This window comes from Haliotis cracherodii, unplaced genomic scaffold, assembly GCF_022045235.1.
Source record: "Haliotis cracherodii isolate W230 unplaced genomic scaffold, xgHalCrac1.p SCAF_1, whole genome shotgun sequence".
Classification (NCBI taxonomy): Eukaryota; Metazoa; Mollusca; class Gastropoda; order Lepetellida; family Haliotidae; genus Haliotis; species Haliotis cracherodii.
In genome coordinates this window covers 10,911,928-10,934,636 of record NW_027266264.1, presented here as the reverse complement: position 1 = coordinate 10,934,636, position 22,709 = coordinate 10,911,928, and the positions used below count along the sequence as shown (strand labels likewise).

At 40.7% G+C, this 22,709-nt stretch overlaps 1 protein-coding gene across 3 annotated transcripts in view; it reads right to left on the bottom strand.

Annotated features, from left to right (window-relative positions):
* Positions 1–22,709, bottom strand: part of LOC139472487 (unconventional myosin-Id-like) — a 260,458-nt gene that overhangs the window by 213,365 nt on the left and 24,384 nt on the right. For all 3 annotated transcript variants that reach the window (XR_011653888.1, XR_011653889.1, XM_071254970.1), the window contains 10 exons: positions 22,347–22,464; positions 21,318–21,459; positions 16,085–16,156; positions 12,252–12,399; positions 11,425–11,647; positions 6,471–6,635; positions 5,540–5,667; positions 4,455–4,515; positions 3,289–3,344; positions 76–225 (listed from right to left, as the gene is read on the bottom strand). Coding sequence is in view for 1 of the 3 variants with exons in the window: in XM_071254970.1 (XP_071111071.1) it covers positions 76–225; positions 3,289–3,344; positions 4,455–4,515; positions 5,540–5,667; positions 6,471–6,635; positions 11,425–11,647; positions 12,252–12,399; positions 16,085–16,156; positions 21,318–21,459; positions 22,347–22,464 (1,263 nt within the window). In the remaining 2 variants the exon portion in view is untranslated. The remainder of the gene's footprint in view (positions 1–75; positions 226–3,288; positions 3,345–4,454; positions 4,516–5,539; positions 5,668–6,470; positions 6,636–11,424; positions 11,648–12,251; positions 12,400–16,084; positions 16,157–21,317; positions 21,460–22,346; positions 22,465–22,709) is intronic.

Below are 22,709 nucleotides of genomic sequence, written 5' to 3'. Positions count from 1 at the left end.
CCAGTGTTTAGGGTTCTAAGAAAAGTTCATTTCGTTACATTACCTAGTGTGCTGGGAAGAGCGAAAGGCACAAACCGATCAATGAAGTCTCTGGTGGAGATCCTGACGGGATAGCCCATGGACCTGATGCGAGCAGCTTCAACGACGTTCATGGCAGTTAACTGTCTTGCGACGACGTCGACGTCAAACACACCAGGTTCTAACGTCATATTGGGACGGATGCACCTATAACGCAACAGTAAACTAGTTCGTCAACTAACCTCAGTGAAACCTCGTTAGTCCAAAAACCTGCCCTTACGGGACAATGACTGTTGAAGATGTATGACAGAATAGTCGATCCAAACTAGTCGTTCGTCCGCAATTTGAATTTCATAATCCGAATTAATATTTATTTCTACGCATAATTAAAGGGTTACTACGACGTAACCTCATATGTTAATACCGCATTTGTTAGTCCAAGCCTTGGAAGATCCGGGTTACAATAGGTCTTCAGCAACCCATGCTTGACGTAAGAGGCGAGTAACAGGATCGAGTGATCAGGCTCTCTGACTTGGTTGATGCATGTCATCGTATCACAATTGCGCAGATCGTTGTTCATGATGTCAATCACTGGATTGTGGGGTCCAGATTCGATTATTTACAGAAGACCGTCATATAGTTGGACTATTGCGGCGTTTAACAAGAAACAAAGAAAAATGTTAATCAGGATAATGTCAAAGGTCATGGTACAGTCCGGATTGACGTGATTTCTTGACCTATTTAAATAAATAATAATGGGAACTGTTAAGTAATTATTTTTAAATGTTTAATGTTTCAGCATTACCATGAAGCTCTTCTGTTATGTTTTTCACGACTTGTATTTATCAACAGAGGAATTAGTTCGTACAGTAGCGTCGGAACTTCACGGTGTCTGGGAGCTAATCTATAGACAGATGGAGTAAGTGAGTGGTTTAACGCCGTTATAACAGTATTCCAGACATCATTCAGATTGAAGACTACTATAAGCGTTTGATAGAGTCCTATGGAGACTCAATGTTTGATGCTGGAGATGTTGTCATACGAACAGAGGTGAGGTGAGGTGAAATGGGATTTAACGTCGCGTCCAAGAATATTGCACTTATATAGCGACGTGCATGCACGTTTTTTTGTGTGTGTGTGACTGCTTGTACTAGTCCGGACTGATGCCGATTTATAGTGCTAGCACACTGAGATACCATGCCGCAGTTTAACATGAATACCCCACTCAGACACAGCATACTGACTCCGAGACGACCAGTCCTTGTTTTAGCCCCTTATTGCCGAGCGCCAGACAGGGTAACAAGTACCATCCTTTAACGTCTTTTGGTATGACGCGGCAGGGGATCGAACCCCAGACCTTCCGCTCTCCGGGCGGACGCTCTACCATTAGACCACGGAGGCGGTCTCATACGAACAGAACACCACACTTCCATGTATTACTGGCGTCTCATGATTTATAGTTTAACTGAACAGGATTCGCGCATCCCTAAGGAGCGCAACTCTGCACAGCAAATAAGACGACTTGGCAATCCGTGCTATCTAACATTATAATAAATAACCATCATTATAGAAAGGGGTGAACCGGACAGTATTTCTCTAATTTGAAAGAATTGATCTTTTGATTGTGAATTGAATCCATTCTCTTCTAAATATCTCCCACAGACAGACATTCAATACAGCGCTGTGGCCTGACCCCTCGGTAATCGCTACTGTAATCAAGATTAATTCCTCACGATCTGCAACTGTCGATCGGTCGAATCTCCCCACGCTCCATAACTCAGTTTTTGCACATTAAAGAACATGTGACACATTGCCTTCATAGAATGTCCAAATCGGCAATTTGCATGTATAGTGAGTCGGCCAGATGAGATCCAGACCCTTCTACTATGAATAGCATGATGATATAAAACACACTCTTCACTTCCCTGGCCTGTTCTGCTTCCACGTAAAACGTATGCAAATATTACAAATACAGTGAATTCTCATTTCATATACCAAAATAGACCAATCTGAGTCCCCCACGACTTCCGTGATTTGTATTTGCTCAAGTACATTGTCCTGAGAACCTTGATCAGTTTTGCAATGCTCAATTGGTTAGCAGTAATTTCTCATGTGTAAATGTCTCTCCGCAGTGGGGAATGACTAAAACGCATATTGGTTTTGTTACCATGCTTTCGCAGAATGTACACCGAGTGATGCGGGAATCTGACTTTTAGGGAATTGACACTTAAGGTACAAGGAAACCTCGTTAGTGTGGACCCTTTAGTCCGGCTGCACATCCAATCTCATTAAAATCAGATCTTAGTTCTCGCTATTTCTAAACAAAGTTCTGAGGACATCCCATTACGGGTCACGTCAGAACGACCTTTCATCCAACCAATCTGAGCGTCGCTAATTACCAGATCATGAAAGTGAGAGTCGGAATGTGTTTTCTAATCATGCAACCACGATATATTTAACACGGGGTATTCCGAACGACAGTTATGGGTTTTATGATTATATCCATACAATCTAGGCCATCTATAAGCCATTCTAGAATGTTCTTCTTATCAGTTTAAAAAAAAATTAATCGAGAATACGTCAAAATATGTATCGAAGCGTAGTCGCCAGTTTGAAACTAGTGTCGTAAAGCTCGAGAACGCTGCCATCTGATTGGCCAATGTTGATTTCTTGTCAGTCATTTCATTGGTCGGTCAAAATTCGCGAAAGGTCGTTCTGACATGACCTGCAATGGGATGTCCTCAGATCTTTGTTTAGCGGTAGCGAAAACTAAGATCTGATTTTAATGAGATTGGAAGCACATCCTTCTGGACGACCTTTAATATAAAGGACAATACTCTAAACCATGATACGTTGATCGAGTTATTTGATTAACGGAGTTCACCGTCCAGTACATTTAGCCGTTAAGCCTGTGATGTGGGTTAAAGAGGTTTTCACTTAAAATCTTTTATGGGGGAGGATATTAAACATTATTACCAGTAAGTGTACAGTTCTGTTGAAATGTGGAAAAAAACATTCACCGTAGTGCTTTGAATTATATGCAGACCATGTCGCAAAAGAAGGTTCCGTTTTTCATTTAGCCTTGAAGAAAATAAGTCATGAATTTCAAATACTGAACCCACGATGCTGTGCAATAAATATGCGTGCCTAGCGTAGGTTACTAGACGGAATGACATCGAGATCAATCAATATAAGAAAACAGACGCATATGTGCACGAAGTGCTGTCCGAGTGAATATCATGTATGTGACAGGAAACCACTTCAACGTACCAAACATGCTGGGTTTCTCGTCCTTCTAGCCGGCGGAACATCCCTCTCAGAGCTGCCTGGAAAGGTCAGAAACACCATGATGTCAATATGGACATGAAGCTCCGATAGAGCTGCAAAGGCTCCGAAGGCCATCACTTCACCCTTAGGGACTTGTGGCCGGATGTAGAAGACATAACTGCTTGAAGAAACGGATATTTCATGATTGACAGGTTCCGGGGCCATTGTAAGGACTAACATGCCATGAGGAATTATCCTGCAATTTTAATCGTAATTGGATTTCTTGGAATATCCGCTTCATTTATTGTCAAGACCTACCTTTTCACATCGAGAATGGGCCGTGCTGGTATATTTCAAGCACAACATTTTTTACTCCGAAAGTAATATTCATAGGTGTTATAGCTACCAACAAAAACATCAGCTGTTCCTTTTCATATAATAATGTGATTGCTCCTCCGAAATATGCGAGAATTGGTGTGTTTTAATATGGTGGATAAAACTGACCTAAACGCCAACGATTGCATTCAACTGTCGTGAAAAGTTTGATATGAGTGAGTGAATGTTGTTTTGCACCGAGGCCAGCATTATTCCAGCTACATATGTATACAACGACGGCACATACATAATCGAGTCTGTGGCTGGCACTACAGTGGTTGACAGTACAGTGGTTGACAGTACAGTGGTTGACAGTAAGCAACAATCAAAGTGTCGAGGCACGATGACATATAAGCCAGGTCAGCAAATTCAAACATCAACGCCAGAAAATGAACAGTGTCGATTATCTGCCGAAATAGATTCACGTGGCATGAAAAGCAAAATGGTGATGGAGATTGTATGAACGGATCACTGAAAATCAGTGATGACACCAGGTGTTCGCGAAAATGGCATGCTTGTCCAATCAAAGAATTGTCTTCAAAAAAGAAAGCGTATGTTTTTGTTGGCTTACTCCGCACTTAGCCATACCCCAGCCATATGACGACGGCCTGTAACACTCGATTCTGGACCAGACAACCAGGTGATTTATATTATGAGCAATTATGTTAGTCGACCCCTACTGAATAACATGTACAAGGATAGAGTAATGAGGGGAACCCCCACAGTTGACACTTTTAATAAAACCAAATGCAATCAAAGAAGATTGCTTTACTATGAAGACTGTCTAAACTTACCGCGTATGTCTGTGTTAACGTGAGGTCATCAGATGTGTCGCCCGGATGACGAGAATGTGAACTGCCACAGTACAACAAAGCATAAGTCCTTGAATGGTATTAAGAAGTGATACAAATAATGAAGAGGATTTATGTATGTCAAATTTGTTTAATATGATGAACACAACGTTCCGGAGTATACACTTACACCTTCATCAGGTAAATAAATGAAGCAGAGAATATATATATGTATCTGTAAGAACAACATAAGAATTAACCTAATAAAAGGTGGAACTTAATAATTCTCTTCCTTAACCAATGATACATTCACACATTCCACACAACGGCAAACAATGAAATTCTGAGAGCACTGGCTTTCTTTCATCCTTAAATTCAATAACTATCATTAACCGCAGTAAGATTTGAGGGTTTTTAAATTAATATTCAGAGTGTGCCTAAACATCTGAATGCCCAGGACGTTATAAAAGATATTAATGATGTTCTTCACTACATGGAAACGGAAAAAAGTGCAACAGAAAAACAGGAATCCCTGGACCACAATTAGATGATGGAAATGTATGACGAATGGTCTCTGGAGTTTTGAGGTCTTTGAGAGACACATTAACCGAGATTTCAAAACAAATTCATATCTTACAAATTACAAGAATACAAGTAAAAAATTACCCATCGCACGAGGAAATACTCTTTATTGACAATTGTGAACTTGGAACAGAGGATAATGTATGTGAGTTCAAAGAATCCTTCATTTTGGTTTTATTAGTTTTTGAAGTACTGTGCATCATTTTTGACAATTAACTAAAGAAATGAAATTAAAACCTTTTCGAGAAACTGTCTCAGGAATCTTTCATAACTTACACTCTTCATCATTATCGATAAAATATTCTTATATCAAAATAAAGAAGGAATGTAGTTATGTGTGTCTATTTAACCCTGAACGGAATATAGCTGGTTTGGACGAGAGATCTTAACTGATGACAATTTAGTGGAGTTACGTTTTCAGTGTGAGAGGATTTATGTGGTCAACTTCTCAGTCTGTAAATATGGGTTACAGGTAGGCTGTGGGAGTCCTGGTAATGTCTGCTTACCTTCCATCGTGTGGCGTGGACATGAGTTCATGCAATAAAGGGTTCTGGCTGTATTCCATAAGAGCGTCAAAGCTGCGTACTCTGACCGGCCTGTTCTTTGTCAGTAATACCTCGATGTTGTATATAACCTGTTTGAAGAACATATATTTTGAAGCACACGTGAAAGGTAATAATACAAAAATCAGGATATGCACACCTAAACCCTTATCATCTTCATAACTCACGTCATCCTTCAGGAGGCTATTGGGTAGCCTTGTGGTTGAAACGTTCATCGTTACGCCGAAGACGACCTACATGTTTACAATATTTGTAGTCCTTTTCTGGTGTACCCTGACCTGATATTGCTGGAATATTGCTAGAAGCGGCGTAAGACTAAACTCTCTCATCCTTCTGTCGTTTACCTATATACGGATAGAGAGCGGAAGACCCGGGGTTCGATCCCAGCCGTGTCAAACCAAAAGACATGAATTGTTGGTACTTGTTGTAACCCTGTCTGGCGCTCGGCATTAAGGGGCTAAAACAAGGACTGGTCGGCTCGGATTTAGTATACTGTGTCTGCGTGGAGTATTCATGTTAAACTGCAGTATGGTATCTGAGTGGGAACACTATAAAATCGGCATTAGTCCGGACTAGTACAAGCAGTCACACACACGTGCATGTACGTCGCTATATAATGCAATAATCTTGGTCGTAACGTTAAGCCCCATTTAACCTCACCTCACCCACGAGCTTCTTTCTCTGGCGCAGGATTTGTTTCTTTCAAAATTAACGTAGATGTAGCGTGCATGACTAGTGCTGATGTGTCCAAATCAAAGGCCTCTCCCGGGAAGTATCCATTTTGAGATGACATAATCATCAATTAACCGTACTCTTTTTGCAAATGATTGAAGGGATTCCGATACACGGAACACACATTCGAGAGCAAGCTCACCTGGCCCCGATGGTGAATGACCATGAACGTTTGACCAGTGTTATCCGTCTTCACCACTGAGGACTTCTTGCTATGTCTCCTTTTGATGTCGTTCAGCAGATCCATGTCGGCGTTCGGACTCGGGTCGGTGTTCTCGTCGATAAGACGTAGCAAGCCAATGTTGCTCTGTAAAGCAATGTGAAGAGTTTTGTGTCATTATTAAACACGACAGACGTCATGGTGGTCCCATGTATGATTTGTGTGAAGACTGTCACCATTTATCAGTGGATTGAAAAGTACACAACACAGTACTGCAGCCATACAAAGGCTAGATATTTTTTTTTAAATCCTCAAAACGCATTGTGGAATGTCGTAACATTACTTCACCTGTTTCCTGGCTGATTTCACATATTGGGTGAGTGAGTGAGTTTGGTGTAACGCAGCTTTTAACAGTATTCCAGTTATATCGCGGCGTTTCACATCTTGGGTTATCAAATATCAAGACATGAATAAAGCACAGTCTTATTCAACCAGAAACAAATACTTATCTATATTAAACTCAAAAACCCTCAGACATCCATTTATTCAGTTTAAGCTTGGATTGTTAGATCACATGATAAAGGAAGAAAAATATCAACTAAAAAATCGAAGAAGATTATGCCCAATATGTCATTCCGCTATAGAAAATGAAAGTTATTTTACTTTTGTATGGCCTTATTATTGTGATGTTTAAACCAGAACGCAAGTTTCTTGTCAAATTATCCTATACCTGCTTTCAATACTCTGTCATCGAAAAAGATAATTATGCTTCATATTGTTGGGGAAAACATGTCTGGCACAAAAATTATATTGTTGCAATGTGTTTTTTAGAGAGAAAATATTTTGACTCATAGTTTTAATTAAAAAAATATCAGTTTGTGCAACCACCGCCTCCGTGGTCTAGTGGTAGAGCGTCCGCCCGGAGAGTGGAAGGTCCGGGGTTCGATCCCCGGCCGCGTCATACCAAAAGACGTTAAAGGATGGTACTTGTTGTTACCCTGTCTGGCGCTCATCATTAAGGGGCTAAAACAAGGACTGGTCGGCTCGAAGTCAGTATACTGTGTCTGAGTGGGGTATTCATGTTAAACTGCGGCATGGTATCTCAGTGTGCTAGCACTATAAATCGGCATCAGTCCGGACTAGTACAAGCAGCCACACACACACGTAAATGCACGTCGCTATATAAGTGCAATAACCTTTGACGCGACGTTAAACCCCATTTCACCTCACCTCTTTTTATGCAGGTGTACTTAAATATCTGGTCTCAAAACCAAATCCCAGGCCCCCAGGCCCCCAAGAATAACAAATACTACTCCTTTGTTGGAGATGTGATTTCCAGAGAAGCAGGGGTCACTCTATTTCGTTTATATCACCCTTGATGAACAACTTAATGCGTTTCATTTTTTTCAATCGGGAATAGGTAAACATGCGCGTGCAAATAGAACTATTTCCCTTTGATGAGGCCGCGAAGAGCACGTTTTATACAAAAACCTGTTAAGTCTCTAAAAAGAATATGTTTTTCCATTCAGCATTGGGGTTAGATTGTTTTATATTAGGGTGTCTCACTTAATGTAGCCTTACACAAGTCGTCCAAAAACAAATTTAAACGTACCATGTAAGTTTTACAAATACCCTAATACCGGTAAATGCAAAACCACGTTTAACATGTAAAACTTCGCAGATATCAGAAACGAAATAAACGACTTTGTCAATTGGATCCGGAGTAAAAAACTTCAGACAGATACTTTAATCATGGTAATGCTGTCTTCGAGTGACGTTCCTGCTACAATGGTTCGGAAATTTGCACTTTTCATGCAAAACCAATCTGATTCACGACTTTTTAAGCAGACAATTTCAGGGCGGTTTTGAACAAATTGCTTTCTAACAAGAAATATGGTGACAGGGGAACGGACTACTGTTTTGAGTATCGGTTGGTTGTTTGGACGGTAAAAGACTTAACAAATTTTCTTTGGTCGACATGTGTAGAATCGATAGAAAAAACGACTGGAAGGTTTTAGATAACCATGCCACTGATGCCGGGCAATAGAGAGAGGCAATGCTGGAGAGGGGCAGTTTCAAGAAATACATATACTGAACCGCAAAAGAAACGTCACCATGGATAGATATATGAGAAACCTTATTTTTCCAAACACTGTAAACATACTTTGAGACATATTTAAAAGACGAAACTTGGGAAAATTGATCATCAAGGTTGGAATTAAAGTGTCAAATGTTCTTAAAGTGAAACAACACTAGTCTCTGAGAAAATGGCATCACAAGTCAGTATTTCGAGTGTCGGCCATGTGCATTTATGACTGCCGTGCAACGTCGATACATGGAATGGATGAGGCGGTTGATAAGGCCAAAGGCACCTGAGCCCACACTCTGAGGAACGCCTGACGCAGTTCAGCTGCAGTTGTCGGCCTTGGTCGGATGTCATTCAGCCGTCTTTAATAAAGATAATAAGTGCATTTATAATGCGCCAGATTCCATTCACCAAGTGGATGCTCATGGCGCTACACTATTATTACCCCGGTCAATGGATCAGTGAGCACTCGATTTCATTCTCAGCTCCCTAGGGAGAATACAACCCAAGCTGCCTGTGAGGCGCTAGAAGGTTAACAGCCACATTACCATCTCATCCTACCGGGTACCCACTCACTGCTTTGTGAACAGAGGCACATTTCGAACAATGTCACTTGCCTCAGGAGACACCACATGTGGTACATGTGCTTCAGTGTGGGGCAGGACCGAAGCCCTAGAAACTCTCAGGAGTCAAGCTGCTGTACGTGGTCATCCATCCAACTACGTATACGCTCCGAGACCGACGTTGCTTAACTTCAACTGATTTGTGCGCTGTGCGCTGTGCGCTGTGCGCTGTGCGCTGTGCACAGGACCACGTGCCGCCACTTTGAATCTCGTCCCGCAGGTGCTCAATGGGATTTAAATCGGGACTGATAGCAGGCCACTGCATGGTTCTGATGCCATTTGTGCTGGTGGAACTCCCTTATTGCCTTCGCAATGTGGCCATGGGCGTTATCATGCTGAAACTCGTAGTTGCGGCAACGTGCCAAATGAGGTATGGCGTGTGGTCTCAAGACTTGATCAATGTACCGAACTGCTGTGACACCATGGCCTCTCCCTGGACAGATTTTCTGGAAGACCACAGTGACGAACCTCTGTGGAAGACCAATTCCACCCCACACCATGATGCTCGGACCACCCCACGAGTCTCTCTCAACAACACAAACATTTGAATAAAGTCGCCAGACTCTCTCTGTCATCTGCTGTTGAGATACAGTAACGGCTCTTCTCTGAGAATGCTGGTGCTGTGTTGCCCACTGACGACGGACCCGGCAATGACGTGGTGTCAGAATGGGTCCTCGGTGTGGCCTGTGTCATCGGAGGTGTCTTCTCGTCAATCGTCGACGCATGGTGTCCGTAGTAATGTGTGTCCCCATGGTCTGTCGAGCAGTTTCCGCAGCAGTAGCAAAGCGATCTTGAAGAAGCTGTTGCACAATCTGACGATCCCGACCTCGGGTGTGAGTCACTGACCCTTGGTTTTCTACTACGTGGTCGGACATCTGTAGTGTTGGTGATCTGGTACCGTTGTTGGAGCCCGTATATGGTCCTTACGAGGACTTGAAATGCATTGGCTACTTGTCGGGCGGTTTGTCCACCTTGCAATCGCCCAAAGGCCTGGTGTCGCTGATTTCTTGTCAATCTTGGCATGTGATAGCAATTCAATAACGAATGAATGTTATCCGATCTGGGTGGATTTTTAAAGGGCAAGAAGTGGGGGAACGCATGTGCATTTCAATTTCCACGGAACTCACGTGCATCGGGTTACCATGGCCGTTGCTGTGATGCGTTTAGGCGATCGGTTTTCTTGTCATCTGCTTTGGGGTTTTTTATTATCAAATTTCATTTTTCCGGACACGGTAATGTTAAATTTTAGAAACTTTGACAAAAATTACCCAGATATTTAAATGACAACTTTTCATGCAATGTTACTTGGGGTGACGTTTCTTTTGCTGTTAAGTATATTTTACGATTTTCATGATTAGAGTAGTGGATAAAGCGCCTGCCTGGAGTGCGGGAGGTCGGGGTTCGATCCCCTGGCCGTGTCGATCCAAAAGACGTTACAATGTGGTGCTTATTGTTACACTGTCCGGCTGTCGGCGTTAAGGGAGTAAAACAAGGACTGGTCTGTTCAATATATTCTGTCTGAGTGGGTTATCCATGTTGAACTGTGGTGTGATATCTTTGTGGACTAGCGCTATTATGTACAAGTACGTGTGGCTGCACACAAAAGTGAAATAATCTTAAACGCGAGGTTAAACCCCACCTCACCTCACCTCACCTCACCTCACCTCACCTCACCTCACCTCACTTATATGTTGAAATCCTATTGACATATAAGTAGATTTCGGACTGTACAGATTGAAATGAGCCCGTTTTCATCAGACATAATGTACCTATACTACTTACATCTTTTTCAGGTGACTATTTGACTCGCCCGTGCATGTGTTTATGACGTGTGCCACCAGTGGGGCAGGAAGCACACCTTTTTCACACAATCATCATCACTTTTTTAAAGTGATTCACAAACAAATGATTATTCTATAGTCGGAATCGTAAAATGGACTCTTCTTATATATAATCTTATGATTATATATTGAAATGGTTTTGTCGCTATTACTATTCAGGTGTGATTAATCGTCGCTTAAACATAATTCCAGTTATATCACGGCGCGTCATCTTAATGTCCGTCCAGACACAGGTTGTAATCATCGATCGATTTAGTGAAACCACAGATAATGCGCGGACAAACCAAGGATCAGTATTCGAGATTCGAACACAAGACCAACGGATTAGGTGAAGGTATTAAATATATACTGAACACATACTTGTACTTATTCCTGACGCTACTTACATCATAGAAAGCATCGAGAACCTCTGAGTTGTCTCTGAATTTGGTATCAGGAACTTTGATGCCATCAGTTTGAAGGTCATGGAATTCTCGCCGGAAGACAAGTTCAGTCACGTGATCTTGGAGCCTCTCCTCCGCTAGGTTAAAATGAAGCTGCTCTAAACTGTTGGTCATCAAATTATCAAACCCGGGAAGATCCAGAATTCCCACTGTTTTAAGTTGTTTCCTATGAAACGAAGTGAGTGAGTGAGTGGCACAGTACAGTATAGTACAGTATATACCGTTATATCCCAGACGTTTATTGGTGAAACCAACGAACGCGGAGATGGTGCTGACACACCAAGAATCATCAAAACGGCGAATCTGGGAATCGAACCCATGATCACAGCATTATGGCACGCCTAAGGACACACATCTTCACGGAGAGTTTCCCGATGAAACGACTCTGCCAACCGTGCCCAACTACTATTACTCTGCAATGATGACGTCATATCGTGTCATGTCATATTGGTATGACGTCCTATTGCCTCAACTAACCTTTGGCAGCGATACAACATAAATAATATAATGTTAATATGTAGACATATCTAAAATGCATTTTGCAACAAATTAAATATAAAAATTAAGATATTTTCTTCATGATCTCTTTTGCAAGAAAATGTGTAATATGCAGGATAACCTACTCACAACCAGGAATTACGTGAAATCGAATAAACCGTAGTTACAATCAGTTCCGTAGTTATAATATATTTATATACAGAATCGGGAGAATACATTTTAAAAGGAGATAACAGAAGACCTATCATATCAATCTACAAATTGTAGCTTACGAATTGTGTCTGTACTGTCCAGTTGGAGCAAGTCTCTTATTGATTGTTTTGACCAGCCAATCAAAGAGCTGGAAATAGATGTGCCGAACAAAACTGTTCCTGGTAAGACTGGCGCCGCTTGTATCCCTCCGGTACATCACCCGCTGACCTGGAGTAGGTACAAACAGAAATAATGAGAAAGGTCACACAAATTACATAATTGCGTCTAATTTCCTTCATATATAACAACAATGGTCATTATAATGAGAATATGGAACACGATCAAGCGAGGGTCTTCCATCTTTATCTATAAAATTCCTGTTTATACTCGGCCGTTTGGATCAACCAATACCCACTGAAAAAGCATAACATATATGTCCAGTGGTGGAATTGGTCCAGAAAGCCATTGCTTGTCGTATGAGATTATAATCCATAGCAACTTGTGTGGGTGTTATTAAGCAATACCAGATGCAACTATCATCTCTGGCAAGGATCCATCATAACCTGTAACCATATATGATACCTTAACGATATCCTCAAGAACTTCACATTGTCGTAAGAGGGAAGTATAGTGGGCATCTGTAGGTCATCATGGCGGACCAGCCACCAAGATCTCACTTATGTGCATGACGTTACAGTAAGTACATTTCTGCCTTGAATAAGACTATCTATAACAGATTAGGAACCCGCCATGGTTTCAAATGTATACTCAGAGCTCCAGATAAGCTTTTGGTGCTGTGGGTATTTTACCCATGCATTTTAAAATCATTGGGTATCAGTAATTCTATCTGGGTATTCAAATTTCTGTTACCCACTAGTTTTTACACAATGTGGGTATTTAAGTTAAATATTTAAAAAAATTATTTATCTAGTCCCTGCAAAGTGGTGTCGTGTGGGTTCGAGAGCTTTATAGGACTCAAAAATACCACGATACTTCCACAAGAAAGTGTGATGGCAAATGATAATGATGTAACTGCCATCGTGGAGTTTGGCAAGGTTGACGGAATGTCATTTTTTATGCGTATTTTACGCAAATACGCAGCTTATGTGAGCTCCGTACACGTTTACAGCAACAGGACAATAACAAACTGGAAAACACGTCAGATAGCAGAGTTGTAACTGATGCAGGATGCCAGTGTTACTGACGCCGTAGACATCTCGGACATAGAATAACTCAAGTCTATCGACACATCATTTACTGACAACGTTGCGCCACTATGGAGCCGCTGCACCTTCACGGGACTACCATGAACGTATCACGACACTACTTTGCGTTATAGGGGAAGGAACCTTTGAAATGTAGTGTACCTCGGTCAAAGTTGAGACTTCAATAGAATATTTTCACCAGATGAAAGAGAGCACGGACTCCACATCTAATTAACCAAACTCTCAAGAGCCCTGTGCCCGAGCACAGTCTCCTAATTATTTTAGAAAATATGTCTACAGTAGACAAATCGATTTTCAATCAAATGTGGGCTTTTTTATTTTAGGCGATTTTTTGGGAGAGTTTAGGCACAATGGGTTATATCAAGCTGGTTTAAAGGACATCGTCCTTATAATAGAACTGTGATTTGATCTAACCTTGAGGTTGATGTGTAATTGGTAAGGATAGGTCGTGCTTTAGCGATGGAGGTCATGCGGCATGATCAGCGACTTGCACACCTTCATTTTAAGGAAGAGAGACAGCGATGTTCCTATTCATACCATACTTTGGGAATTCTCATATTCGTATACCAAATACACCTATCAACAACAGCAAGCTTTTTGTAAAATTCCAAAACAAACATCACTACTGAGAAAAAAAGAGAGTTATCAAACGTATTGGTGGTGACCATTCTATACCATAAATAACAGTTGTAAAACAATTCTGCAGTTGACGGAGTATGTATATAAAAAGCGAGTGTGTTGAGCAGTTGTCAAGTTTATTAAGAACACTGATACTTCAGAGTGTGTTCTACGACTTCGCATAGAATTAGAAATGGTCGGCTTCTCCGTATATAAAGTTCATCGGACGTACGTGATGTCGACAAGTGTTTCAGCACTTGGTAGTCATGTTTGTTGTAACAATACCTGGCTTTGATGACATCCGACCACTGGTAGCCGTGATGGCATAAATCACTCGAGGAATCATACAGGTAGAAAAATGCAGAAAACAAGTCCCAAGGTCCCCAGTCATGTAATCTGGCTTTGGTTACTGGTTGTCTTTAGCCTGGTTTTGATTTAATTCTTAATTATTATATTTTTAAATATTGATAAAAAATCTTTCCAGTAACATGGAGAGATTTATTTGTTTTGCTGTGACAGTCCTTGACAGTCGACATGTATTTACAAATTATTCGCTTGTTCTCATCGCTTTATGGTTGAGGTATTGCTGATATAAAATGTTAGCTGGAAAATTGCAGATACGGCGAAAAACAATATTCATTCATTCTTTACTGCTCAGCAACCTACCGCGGACAATATTTCAGTTATATCGGGGCATAACAGCTTTATGTAAGAGAACGGCTCAAAGCGACACCTGTGGTGCAGGTGTTCCAGCAATGTTTTCCCTCGCGAACGGTGTGTTGCTGACTGATCAAGGACGAATCAGCACGAATATGGTATTCGAACGCACGATCATCTGGCACATCTAAGGGACACAACTTTGCACAGCTAATTACAGCGACTGTGTCGATTAAACCAGATAAAACCTATACATGTTCCTGCAGTACACCCGTCTTAAGGTGGAGATGTCCCTGACGTCTAATATTATCGTCAGTGCAATTGAAATTTGTAAAAGTGTTTGTATATTTATTCACTTATGTTAAGCTTTTATTTGTTTTCGAGTCACAAGTGGGATTCGTCAACATGACAGATGCCTGTAGGTGCGTGCTGGTATGATACCTTAAGTTAACCCTTGTGATATACGGTTTCCGAAACACGTGGCTAAAACCACCAGGTGATATGGGTATGTGATCAACACCATGAGATAAGGGACCTTATGGGTGAAAATTAAGGTCATGAGTGGGCGGGTTCATGGATGAGTTCATGCGTCAGTGTGTTCATGACTCCATGAGTGTTAGTGCATGTGCGAGTGAGTTCATGAGTAAGTTCATGAGCGAGTGAGTTCATGAGTAAGTTCATGAGCGAGTGAGTTCATGAGTAAGTTCATGAGCGAGTGAGTTCATGAGTCAGTATGCTCATAAGTGAGTAGTTCATGTATGAGTTGGTGAGTGATGAAGTGAGTGAGTTACACGGTTTTTCGTATTACTCCAGCCATATCACGGTGGAAGTGGGGTGAGCGAACAAATGATCACGAACTAGCTTTCATGACTAGCAAGCACATTTAGACTAGTATGTTTCATTCACCCCAAAAGTCACATTATGTAATACATGAAAACCAGGTAGATAATTTTTGTTTTTTTGCCGTCTTCAGAATTTCAAACGCATTGTTGTCACGTGAATAATACAAAGGTCACGAATCAGTTAAAGTTTAGTAACGCTGGCGGGGAAGAGTAGTTGGATGGGTAACCGTTCTTGGCAAACTTGCCTGGTCTCATGAAATGTCTTGGCTTCGATGATACACCTCACTGAATCACAGGTCATGTAATATACTGATTCTCCTAAGGTAAGTGACCTTGTCGTAATGTGTTTCTCTTCGACTCGCTCTCAGGTGGTACCCGGTAGGATGGGATGGCAACGTAAATGCAAACATCCTTGCTCCTAAAAATCAGCTTGTATTCTCCTCGGAGCTAAGGATGCATTATCACCGATCACTTGACATGGATGATGTTATGTCATGTGCATTGAGCATGCTTTTTGGGTCTCGAGCTGTATGCTTGATTGTCATGATGATTAATATTATTTTCACCTACCTCCTGAATATCCATAGCGAGTCAACAACATCCCGGAAATGTCTTGCGCTTGAACACCCAACAATTCGGCAGCTAAAACATAAATTACACATATGTACTTATATAATTATAATAAGGGTTGTATTGAGTGATTGTCGTATGTTTTAATGTGTTTTGTAAGATTTAAACATATTTGACACGAAAAGATAGGGGTCATAAATATTTTTGTGGATATTGTATGTGGTGAAGACTGAACAGCCAATTTCATAAAACTATCCACAAAATTATTCGGAAACCCTAACTGTTTTTGTTGATTATATAAGAGAATGAATATTAACTAAAATCACACTTCAGAATGATACAACGGCAATGACGTCACTTTAGATTTCAGTGACGTCATAGCAGGGTACAAAGTACCATCTTTTAACATCTTTTGGTATGACGCTGCCAGGGAATCAAACCATCATCCTTCCTCTCTTGCTTCCCCTTAGAGCAGACGCTCTCTCCAATTGACCACGGGGACGCCATATATGTGTATGAAAGTGAGTGATAATGTTATTATGACTTCCTCAGAAATAGCGCTTTGAGCATGCCTCTGAGTGGTGTGGAAATATTCGCAATATAAACAGCCTATAATTATTATATCACCTACTTTGGTTATCTATTTGCTAACTGAAATAGAGCCTATAAGCCGAGTGTGTCTCAGTATCGTAAATATAATTCATCAGGAATAAACACATGCATTATGCGAGACATGACCAACATGATACATCTTTTTATTCTTTCTAAATGATATTTCCGATACCACAACACACAAATGTAGCCACCTCTTTACCATATAATGTCATTCTTAAAATAACCAATGCTGAGACGACATTAAACAGAGCATGGATGAACTCTGCTAAATATATATTTACATGTCTACAAACAACATATATATACAGATAGATATAGTTTGTATCCATCTAAATTAACAGAAACAAATAGGCATCGATCGATATGTTGATTTTATTATAAGATGTTCCTGCGATGTTATATCGGTTACATATACATATCGGATCGTGATATGAAATGTATCAATTGGACTTTGGTATCGATAACACTTAGTCTATCATATATACAGTGAATATTTTTTAATGTTTTTACGATATGTTTCCTATCGAACCAGTTTACAATATATAGTATTCATGATAAGGACACACGTGCATCCAACTCGAGAAGGAGAAATAACAAATAAAGTAAATGCGAATGTCGAAAAGTGTTGGATCGTAAATGGAATATTGATTCTTATGTTCATCCTTCAGCGATCATAATTGAGGGAACATGTTTTTGTAAATATTGACATGTTAAAGCATTTTATCAATGCAGTTCACTCGACAATTTCATATGAATGCTTCCCAGCAATCTGTATGGAACTCTAACAATATTTTGCAAATATGGCACAGTTTTAAAACGACTGGCGTATTATCAAAAGTGAATGATTGTATCACCCGAAACGCTGAAAGGCTTTAAACATGCACAAAGTTTCAAAACATGGAAATTGGGTCATTTTTTGCTCTAAGTAGAATTAAAACGAGTCGTAACATGTTTAGTGCTTAGCAAGCCCGAAATTCACAATTGCGGAATACAATTATTATGGTATTTTATTAAGATGTAGGCACATCTTGTTAATTCAAAACGACAACGCCGAAGAATAATCAATCTCAAATAGCTGCCGAATCAAATTCCATTGGGTATAAGAGGCAAGAAAATGAGGAAAATAATACGAATGGTTGAGCGATAACACCAGGTGTTCGCGAAAAGGGAACATGTCTTACTTTACCCGTACCTCCGGTCAGTCACCGAAGGTTCATAACAATAGTGTCAGAAATTAAGGTTATAACATTGAATCAGTGCTACTTTAATTCCTCTGAATGTCTACCATAAACATTGTGGAATGACTTAACCAGGTTTTTGATGGTGAAACCTTTTTTTTTTAAAAAGCCTAGTTTGTATGAAGTAAGGTGTAAGTGTTTCCGTGAAATTTGAATAAAATGTTTTTGGTTGTTTGTTGTTTAGCGCCGCACACAGCAACATCCCATCTATATGACAACGGTCTGTAAATAATCGAATCTAGACCACACAGTCCTGTGATGGACATCGTGAGCATCAATCTACGCAATTGAGATACGATGACATGCTTCAACCAAGTCAGCAAACCTGACCACCAGATTCCGTTGGTCGCCTCTTACGACAAACATAGTCGCCTTTTACGGCAAGTATGGGTTGCTGAAGACCTACTTCTCATGCTCTAAAGTTTCTAAGCAATTGAGAGATGTAGACGCCTTTAGCTGGAGCTGATAGGATGTTGCGCAACATGAAGAGGACATTCACGATTGGAAAACAGAAATCATCCTTCTTGTCGTACAGCCTGAGGCTGACATTATTTTGAATTTCTACGCACGGATCCTGATAAGACTCTGAAAGTGGCATGTCGGTTTTTGTTTTTAGTTTTAACTTTGGTGGATACCCTAGGTTAACTCATTTGTCTTGGCATTGTGGAAAGAAATGGGATTATATATATATCTTAAACTGAGATTGAAATGTTTGGCAACGTGTGAACACTTGACTTGCTTTTGCATGTGTTTGTGACTGGTGCCATCGGTGGGGCAGGATACGCTCACTTTCTCACGAACGCCTGGTATCGTCACTATTTGATAGTGATTCATAATGCTCGTGATGTAGTCGGAATCCAAAACTGGCTCCCACAGGAGATATCGCTATGGTGAGATCAAGCGATATCTACACTGTCATTGATTACCATGACGTCACAATCAAATGACATCACTAATAGCTCAGCTACTGAAACTGTTAGCAGTACTTTTTACACTTAAGACACTGATTTTTACTGTCTACAAACTGAAAAAGTTGGAATAATGATTTTGGATGATAAATAAAATCTCCCTATTAATGTATACAAAATAGATGTTTGACAGCTAGATATAAACTTTAGAATATCCATAAATACACAAAACCTTACATCCTTGTTTCAAAAATCTGTCCATTACCCTAATACTTGCCTACAAGGATCAGTGAAGCTAGACGATCCAATGACGATAAAGAGTATGGTATTATTTCTTTTTTTCAATTAACTCGGCAATTCCAACATAAAGGACGTGATATCAGTCTGGGACACATCCTGCAAGACGTCAGTGACGTCACTCAAAGATCTCTTCATGAAACGCGAGTCCAAGCGTTAATTGACGCACCTCTAACCGAGAGACGTCACTTGGTGTTATTACTGGGGACAACTAATCTTCAAAAGAGACACCTCATTCCTTGGAATTTCAGACGAATGTGATTATGATATATGATGTGGGCGTGAAGGTGATCGCCTGTAGACATAGGGATGTGTTTTGAAGTGACTCCTTCGTGTTGATTAGGTTGTTACTAAGCCGACATCACAGAGTCGACGTTTAGATGGTAATGGCATCGGCAGACGTTCTTATCATGCGTGTGTACAACTCGATAATTAAAGTTCTTCGGCGGGATAGTATGAGAGAAGGCTGAAAAGTTTTGAGCCTAACTAAGAAGAACGTACAATGCACACGTAACAGTTTGCACGTATTAAGTACAATACTTCCATTGCTTAGGTCTTCAGCAAACCATGCTTGCCGTAAAAGGTGACCAGTCTTATCGTAAAAGGCGACTAACGGGATCGGGTGGTCAGGTTCGCTGACTTGGTTGATGCATGTCATTGATCCCAATTGCGTGGATCGATGCTCATGATAATAATCACTGGATTGTCTGGTCCAGACTCGATTATTTACAGACCGCCGTCATATAGCTGGAATATTGCTGAGTGCGGCGTTAAACAACAAACCAACCATCCATTGCTTAAAGGCTGCATTTGTTACCAAATACAGGCAGCATAAATTATGTATGCATACATAAAAGTGACCTCTGAACATATTACAGACCCGTGAAGATCCAGGGTAGAATAGGTCTTCAGCCACCCATGCTTGCCGTAAAAAAGTGACTATGCTTGTCGTAAAAGGCGACTAACGGGATCGGGTGGTCCGACTCGCGTATTTGGTAAATGTACGTCATCGCATCCCAAATGCGTCGATCGATGTTCGTGATGCCAATCACTGGATAGTCTGGTCCAAACTAGATTAATGGAATGGGAATGGGCTTCCAGCAATATCAAGGCGGGGGACACCAGGAATGGGCCTCATACATTTTACCTATGTCGGGAATCGAACCCGGGTCTTCGGCGAGACGAGCGAACGCTTCAACCACAAGACTACACGACCGCCCCTCCTCCTCCGAAGAAGGCAAAGGCTGTTCAATCAACTGGTAAGGTGAAGACTTCGGCTTTCTCGGATTCCAAATGGGTCCTGCTGGTGGACTACCTCCTAATAGGTCACACCATTAATGGCCAAAATTATGCTATTCTGAGAATATCAATGTTAAAGTTCGTGGAAAACTCTCTAAAAGTGTGTTGTTCCACCAAGTCGTTGTGTTACCAGGGCTGCAAAATACGAATCTTGCTTTCCACCCATTGAACATCCTCCGTTTTCACAAGATTTACACCTCTTCCAAAATACGAAGAAAGAACTTTCTGGTAAACATTAAGCAAATTATGATGACGTCATTTTAGCTGTGGGTGACTTTTTACACCACCAGGAAGCCTTCTACACCATCGGGATACAGGCACTCCAGCATCGTTGGCTGAATGGTGTGGACATCAACGCAGTCCATCATAGTTAGACTCGAATGTTTCAGCCACGCCTCAAATCTCCATTAAAACGCAGTAAACATACTGCATATTTTGATGCATTGACCTATTATGAAAGTTCGGACAGACACGGTAAAGACGAATTATATACAATCAGTAGGATTGATTGTTTGTTAGTTATTCTATGCCGTAGCACTCAGCAATATTCCAGCTTAATATTCTAATATTCTTCAGTCGAGAAACAAATAGTTGAAACGTGGATATCTTCAAACAAATAAATAAATGAACAGATCACAATGGTAGACAGCTATAATGTCAGCTTTTAATTGTACTACAGTAAACTACGGTTATAACGAACTTAAAGAGTCCACCAATTTGAGTTCGTTATAACCGTAACTCGCGATAAACATACATGCATAATACCGCAAATGACTGGGACCAAAAAACAGTTTGTTATATCCGCCAGTTCGTTATGAGCGTGTTCGTTGTGAACGTAGTTTACTGTACTTTTCAAACATTCTCCTAACGCCTCACCTGCCTCAACTTCCACCTGGTTGGCCACAAAAGCTGAATCTGATTCCGGATCTGGCGCGAAATGAATGTTCCCAAGATGCAACAATGCGCTCAAAACTTCAAATATGGCGGTCCCTGCTGTCTGTCGGCCAGATCGGAACGTCTAAACAGGTGAATCAAGTAAGCAAATTATTTTATGCCCAATTATATTCGCGAGGCTGTAAAAAATCGAGTCTTCGCTGGTGGTTAATTGCAAAAGCAACGACCCAACGACTGAGTAAGATAACACACAACAAGCCGAGTCATGCCTGTATTAATCGATCCTCATCATAGCCTCTTTTACAAACTATTGTAGATATATCCTTCCGTGGAATTCTGAAAATGGTCTGAAATGCGAGATACTTATGACATTAAAAAAGTAAATAAACATACAAGATGACACTCAGTATTATTAACAACTATATGTTGCAGACGTCCCTTCACACACACTAGTGTAGTATTACGTTTTTTAATTAACAGTATCATACCATCCTTATGTCTAATTAGATGCGGGAATAGAGTTTCGAAATAGAAGAGGTAATAGATCTGCCATTAGCTTTGTTTCTATACATCGATTCTATCATATATACTCATTGAAAGAACTATGGGACGGCTATATAAGGACTCGTGATTTTCATAACAAGCGTACCCAGTGAAAACCAGAATTTGCGAGGTACTATCGTGAACACATCTCAAACCGATGTGACACAGAGTAACTGACTCCGTAATTCCGCGTGTACTCTTATTTCTATCCACCTGTATATATAGGAAGACATAACACCGGGCTGACTGAATACATTTAGTTGGTGAAATCACTGTACGTTCTTTAGAATAGGTTAACAGCTAAGGCCAGGGAACAAATAATTGAAGTTCTCAATAATTCAACATTATATCTTTACATTTTACGCATCGCTTTAAACAGTACAAAATATTTTATATCATCATGAACTGACGACGAGTGATGTCCCATTGTGGTTTAAAACATCTAGAAGCGTTTCGCTCCTCTGTTACCTGATGTTCTATGCCGAGTGTGTTGAGATACTCGCGGAGGTATCTGTATTTGACCTCGTTGTCTTCCGCATCAGCCATGTCTCTGTATATCTGACCCCCATCAATGGGCTCGATGATCCTGAATAGGAGATTTATAACATAATTAAGAATGACTGAGTTTGGTTTTAAGCTTCATTGAATTTTATCACGGCGTGTTATCTGGAAAGCCCGAAGTGATGCAGGTCTCACACGTTTACCACTTCGGTAAAACCCACGAGCACGGGTATGGTGCTGACAATCCAAGAAACATGCTTTAGGAGAGTCTTGGATTCGAACCCAGGATCATAGGTTTCTGGTATGCGTAAGGCACGCAACTCTGCACAG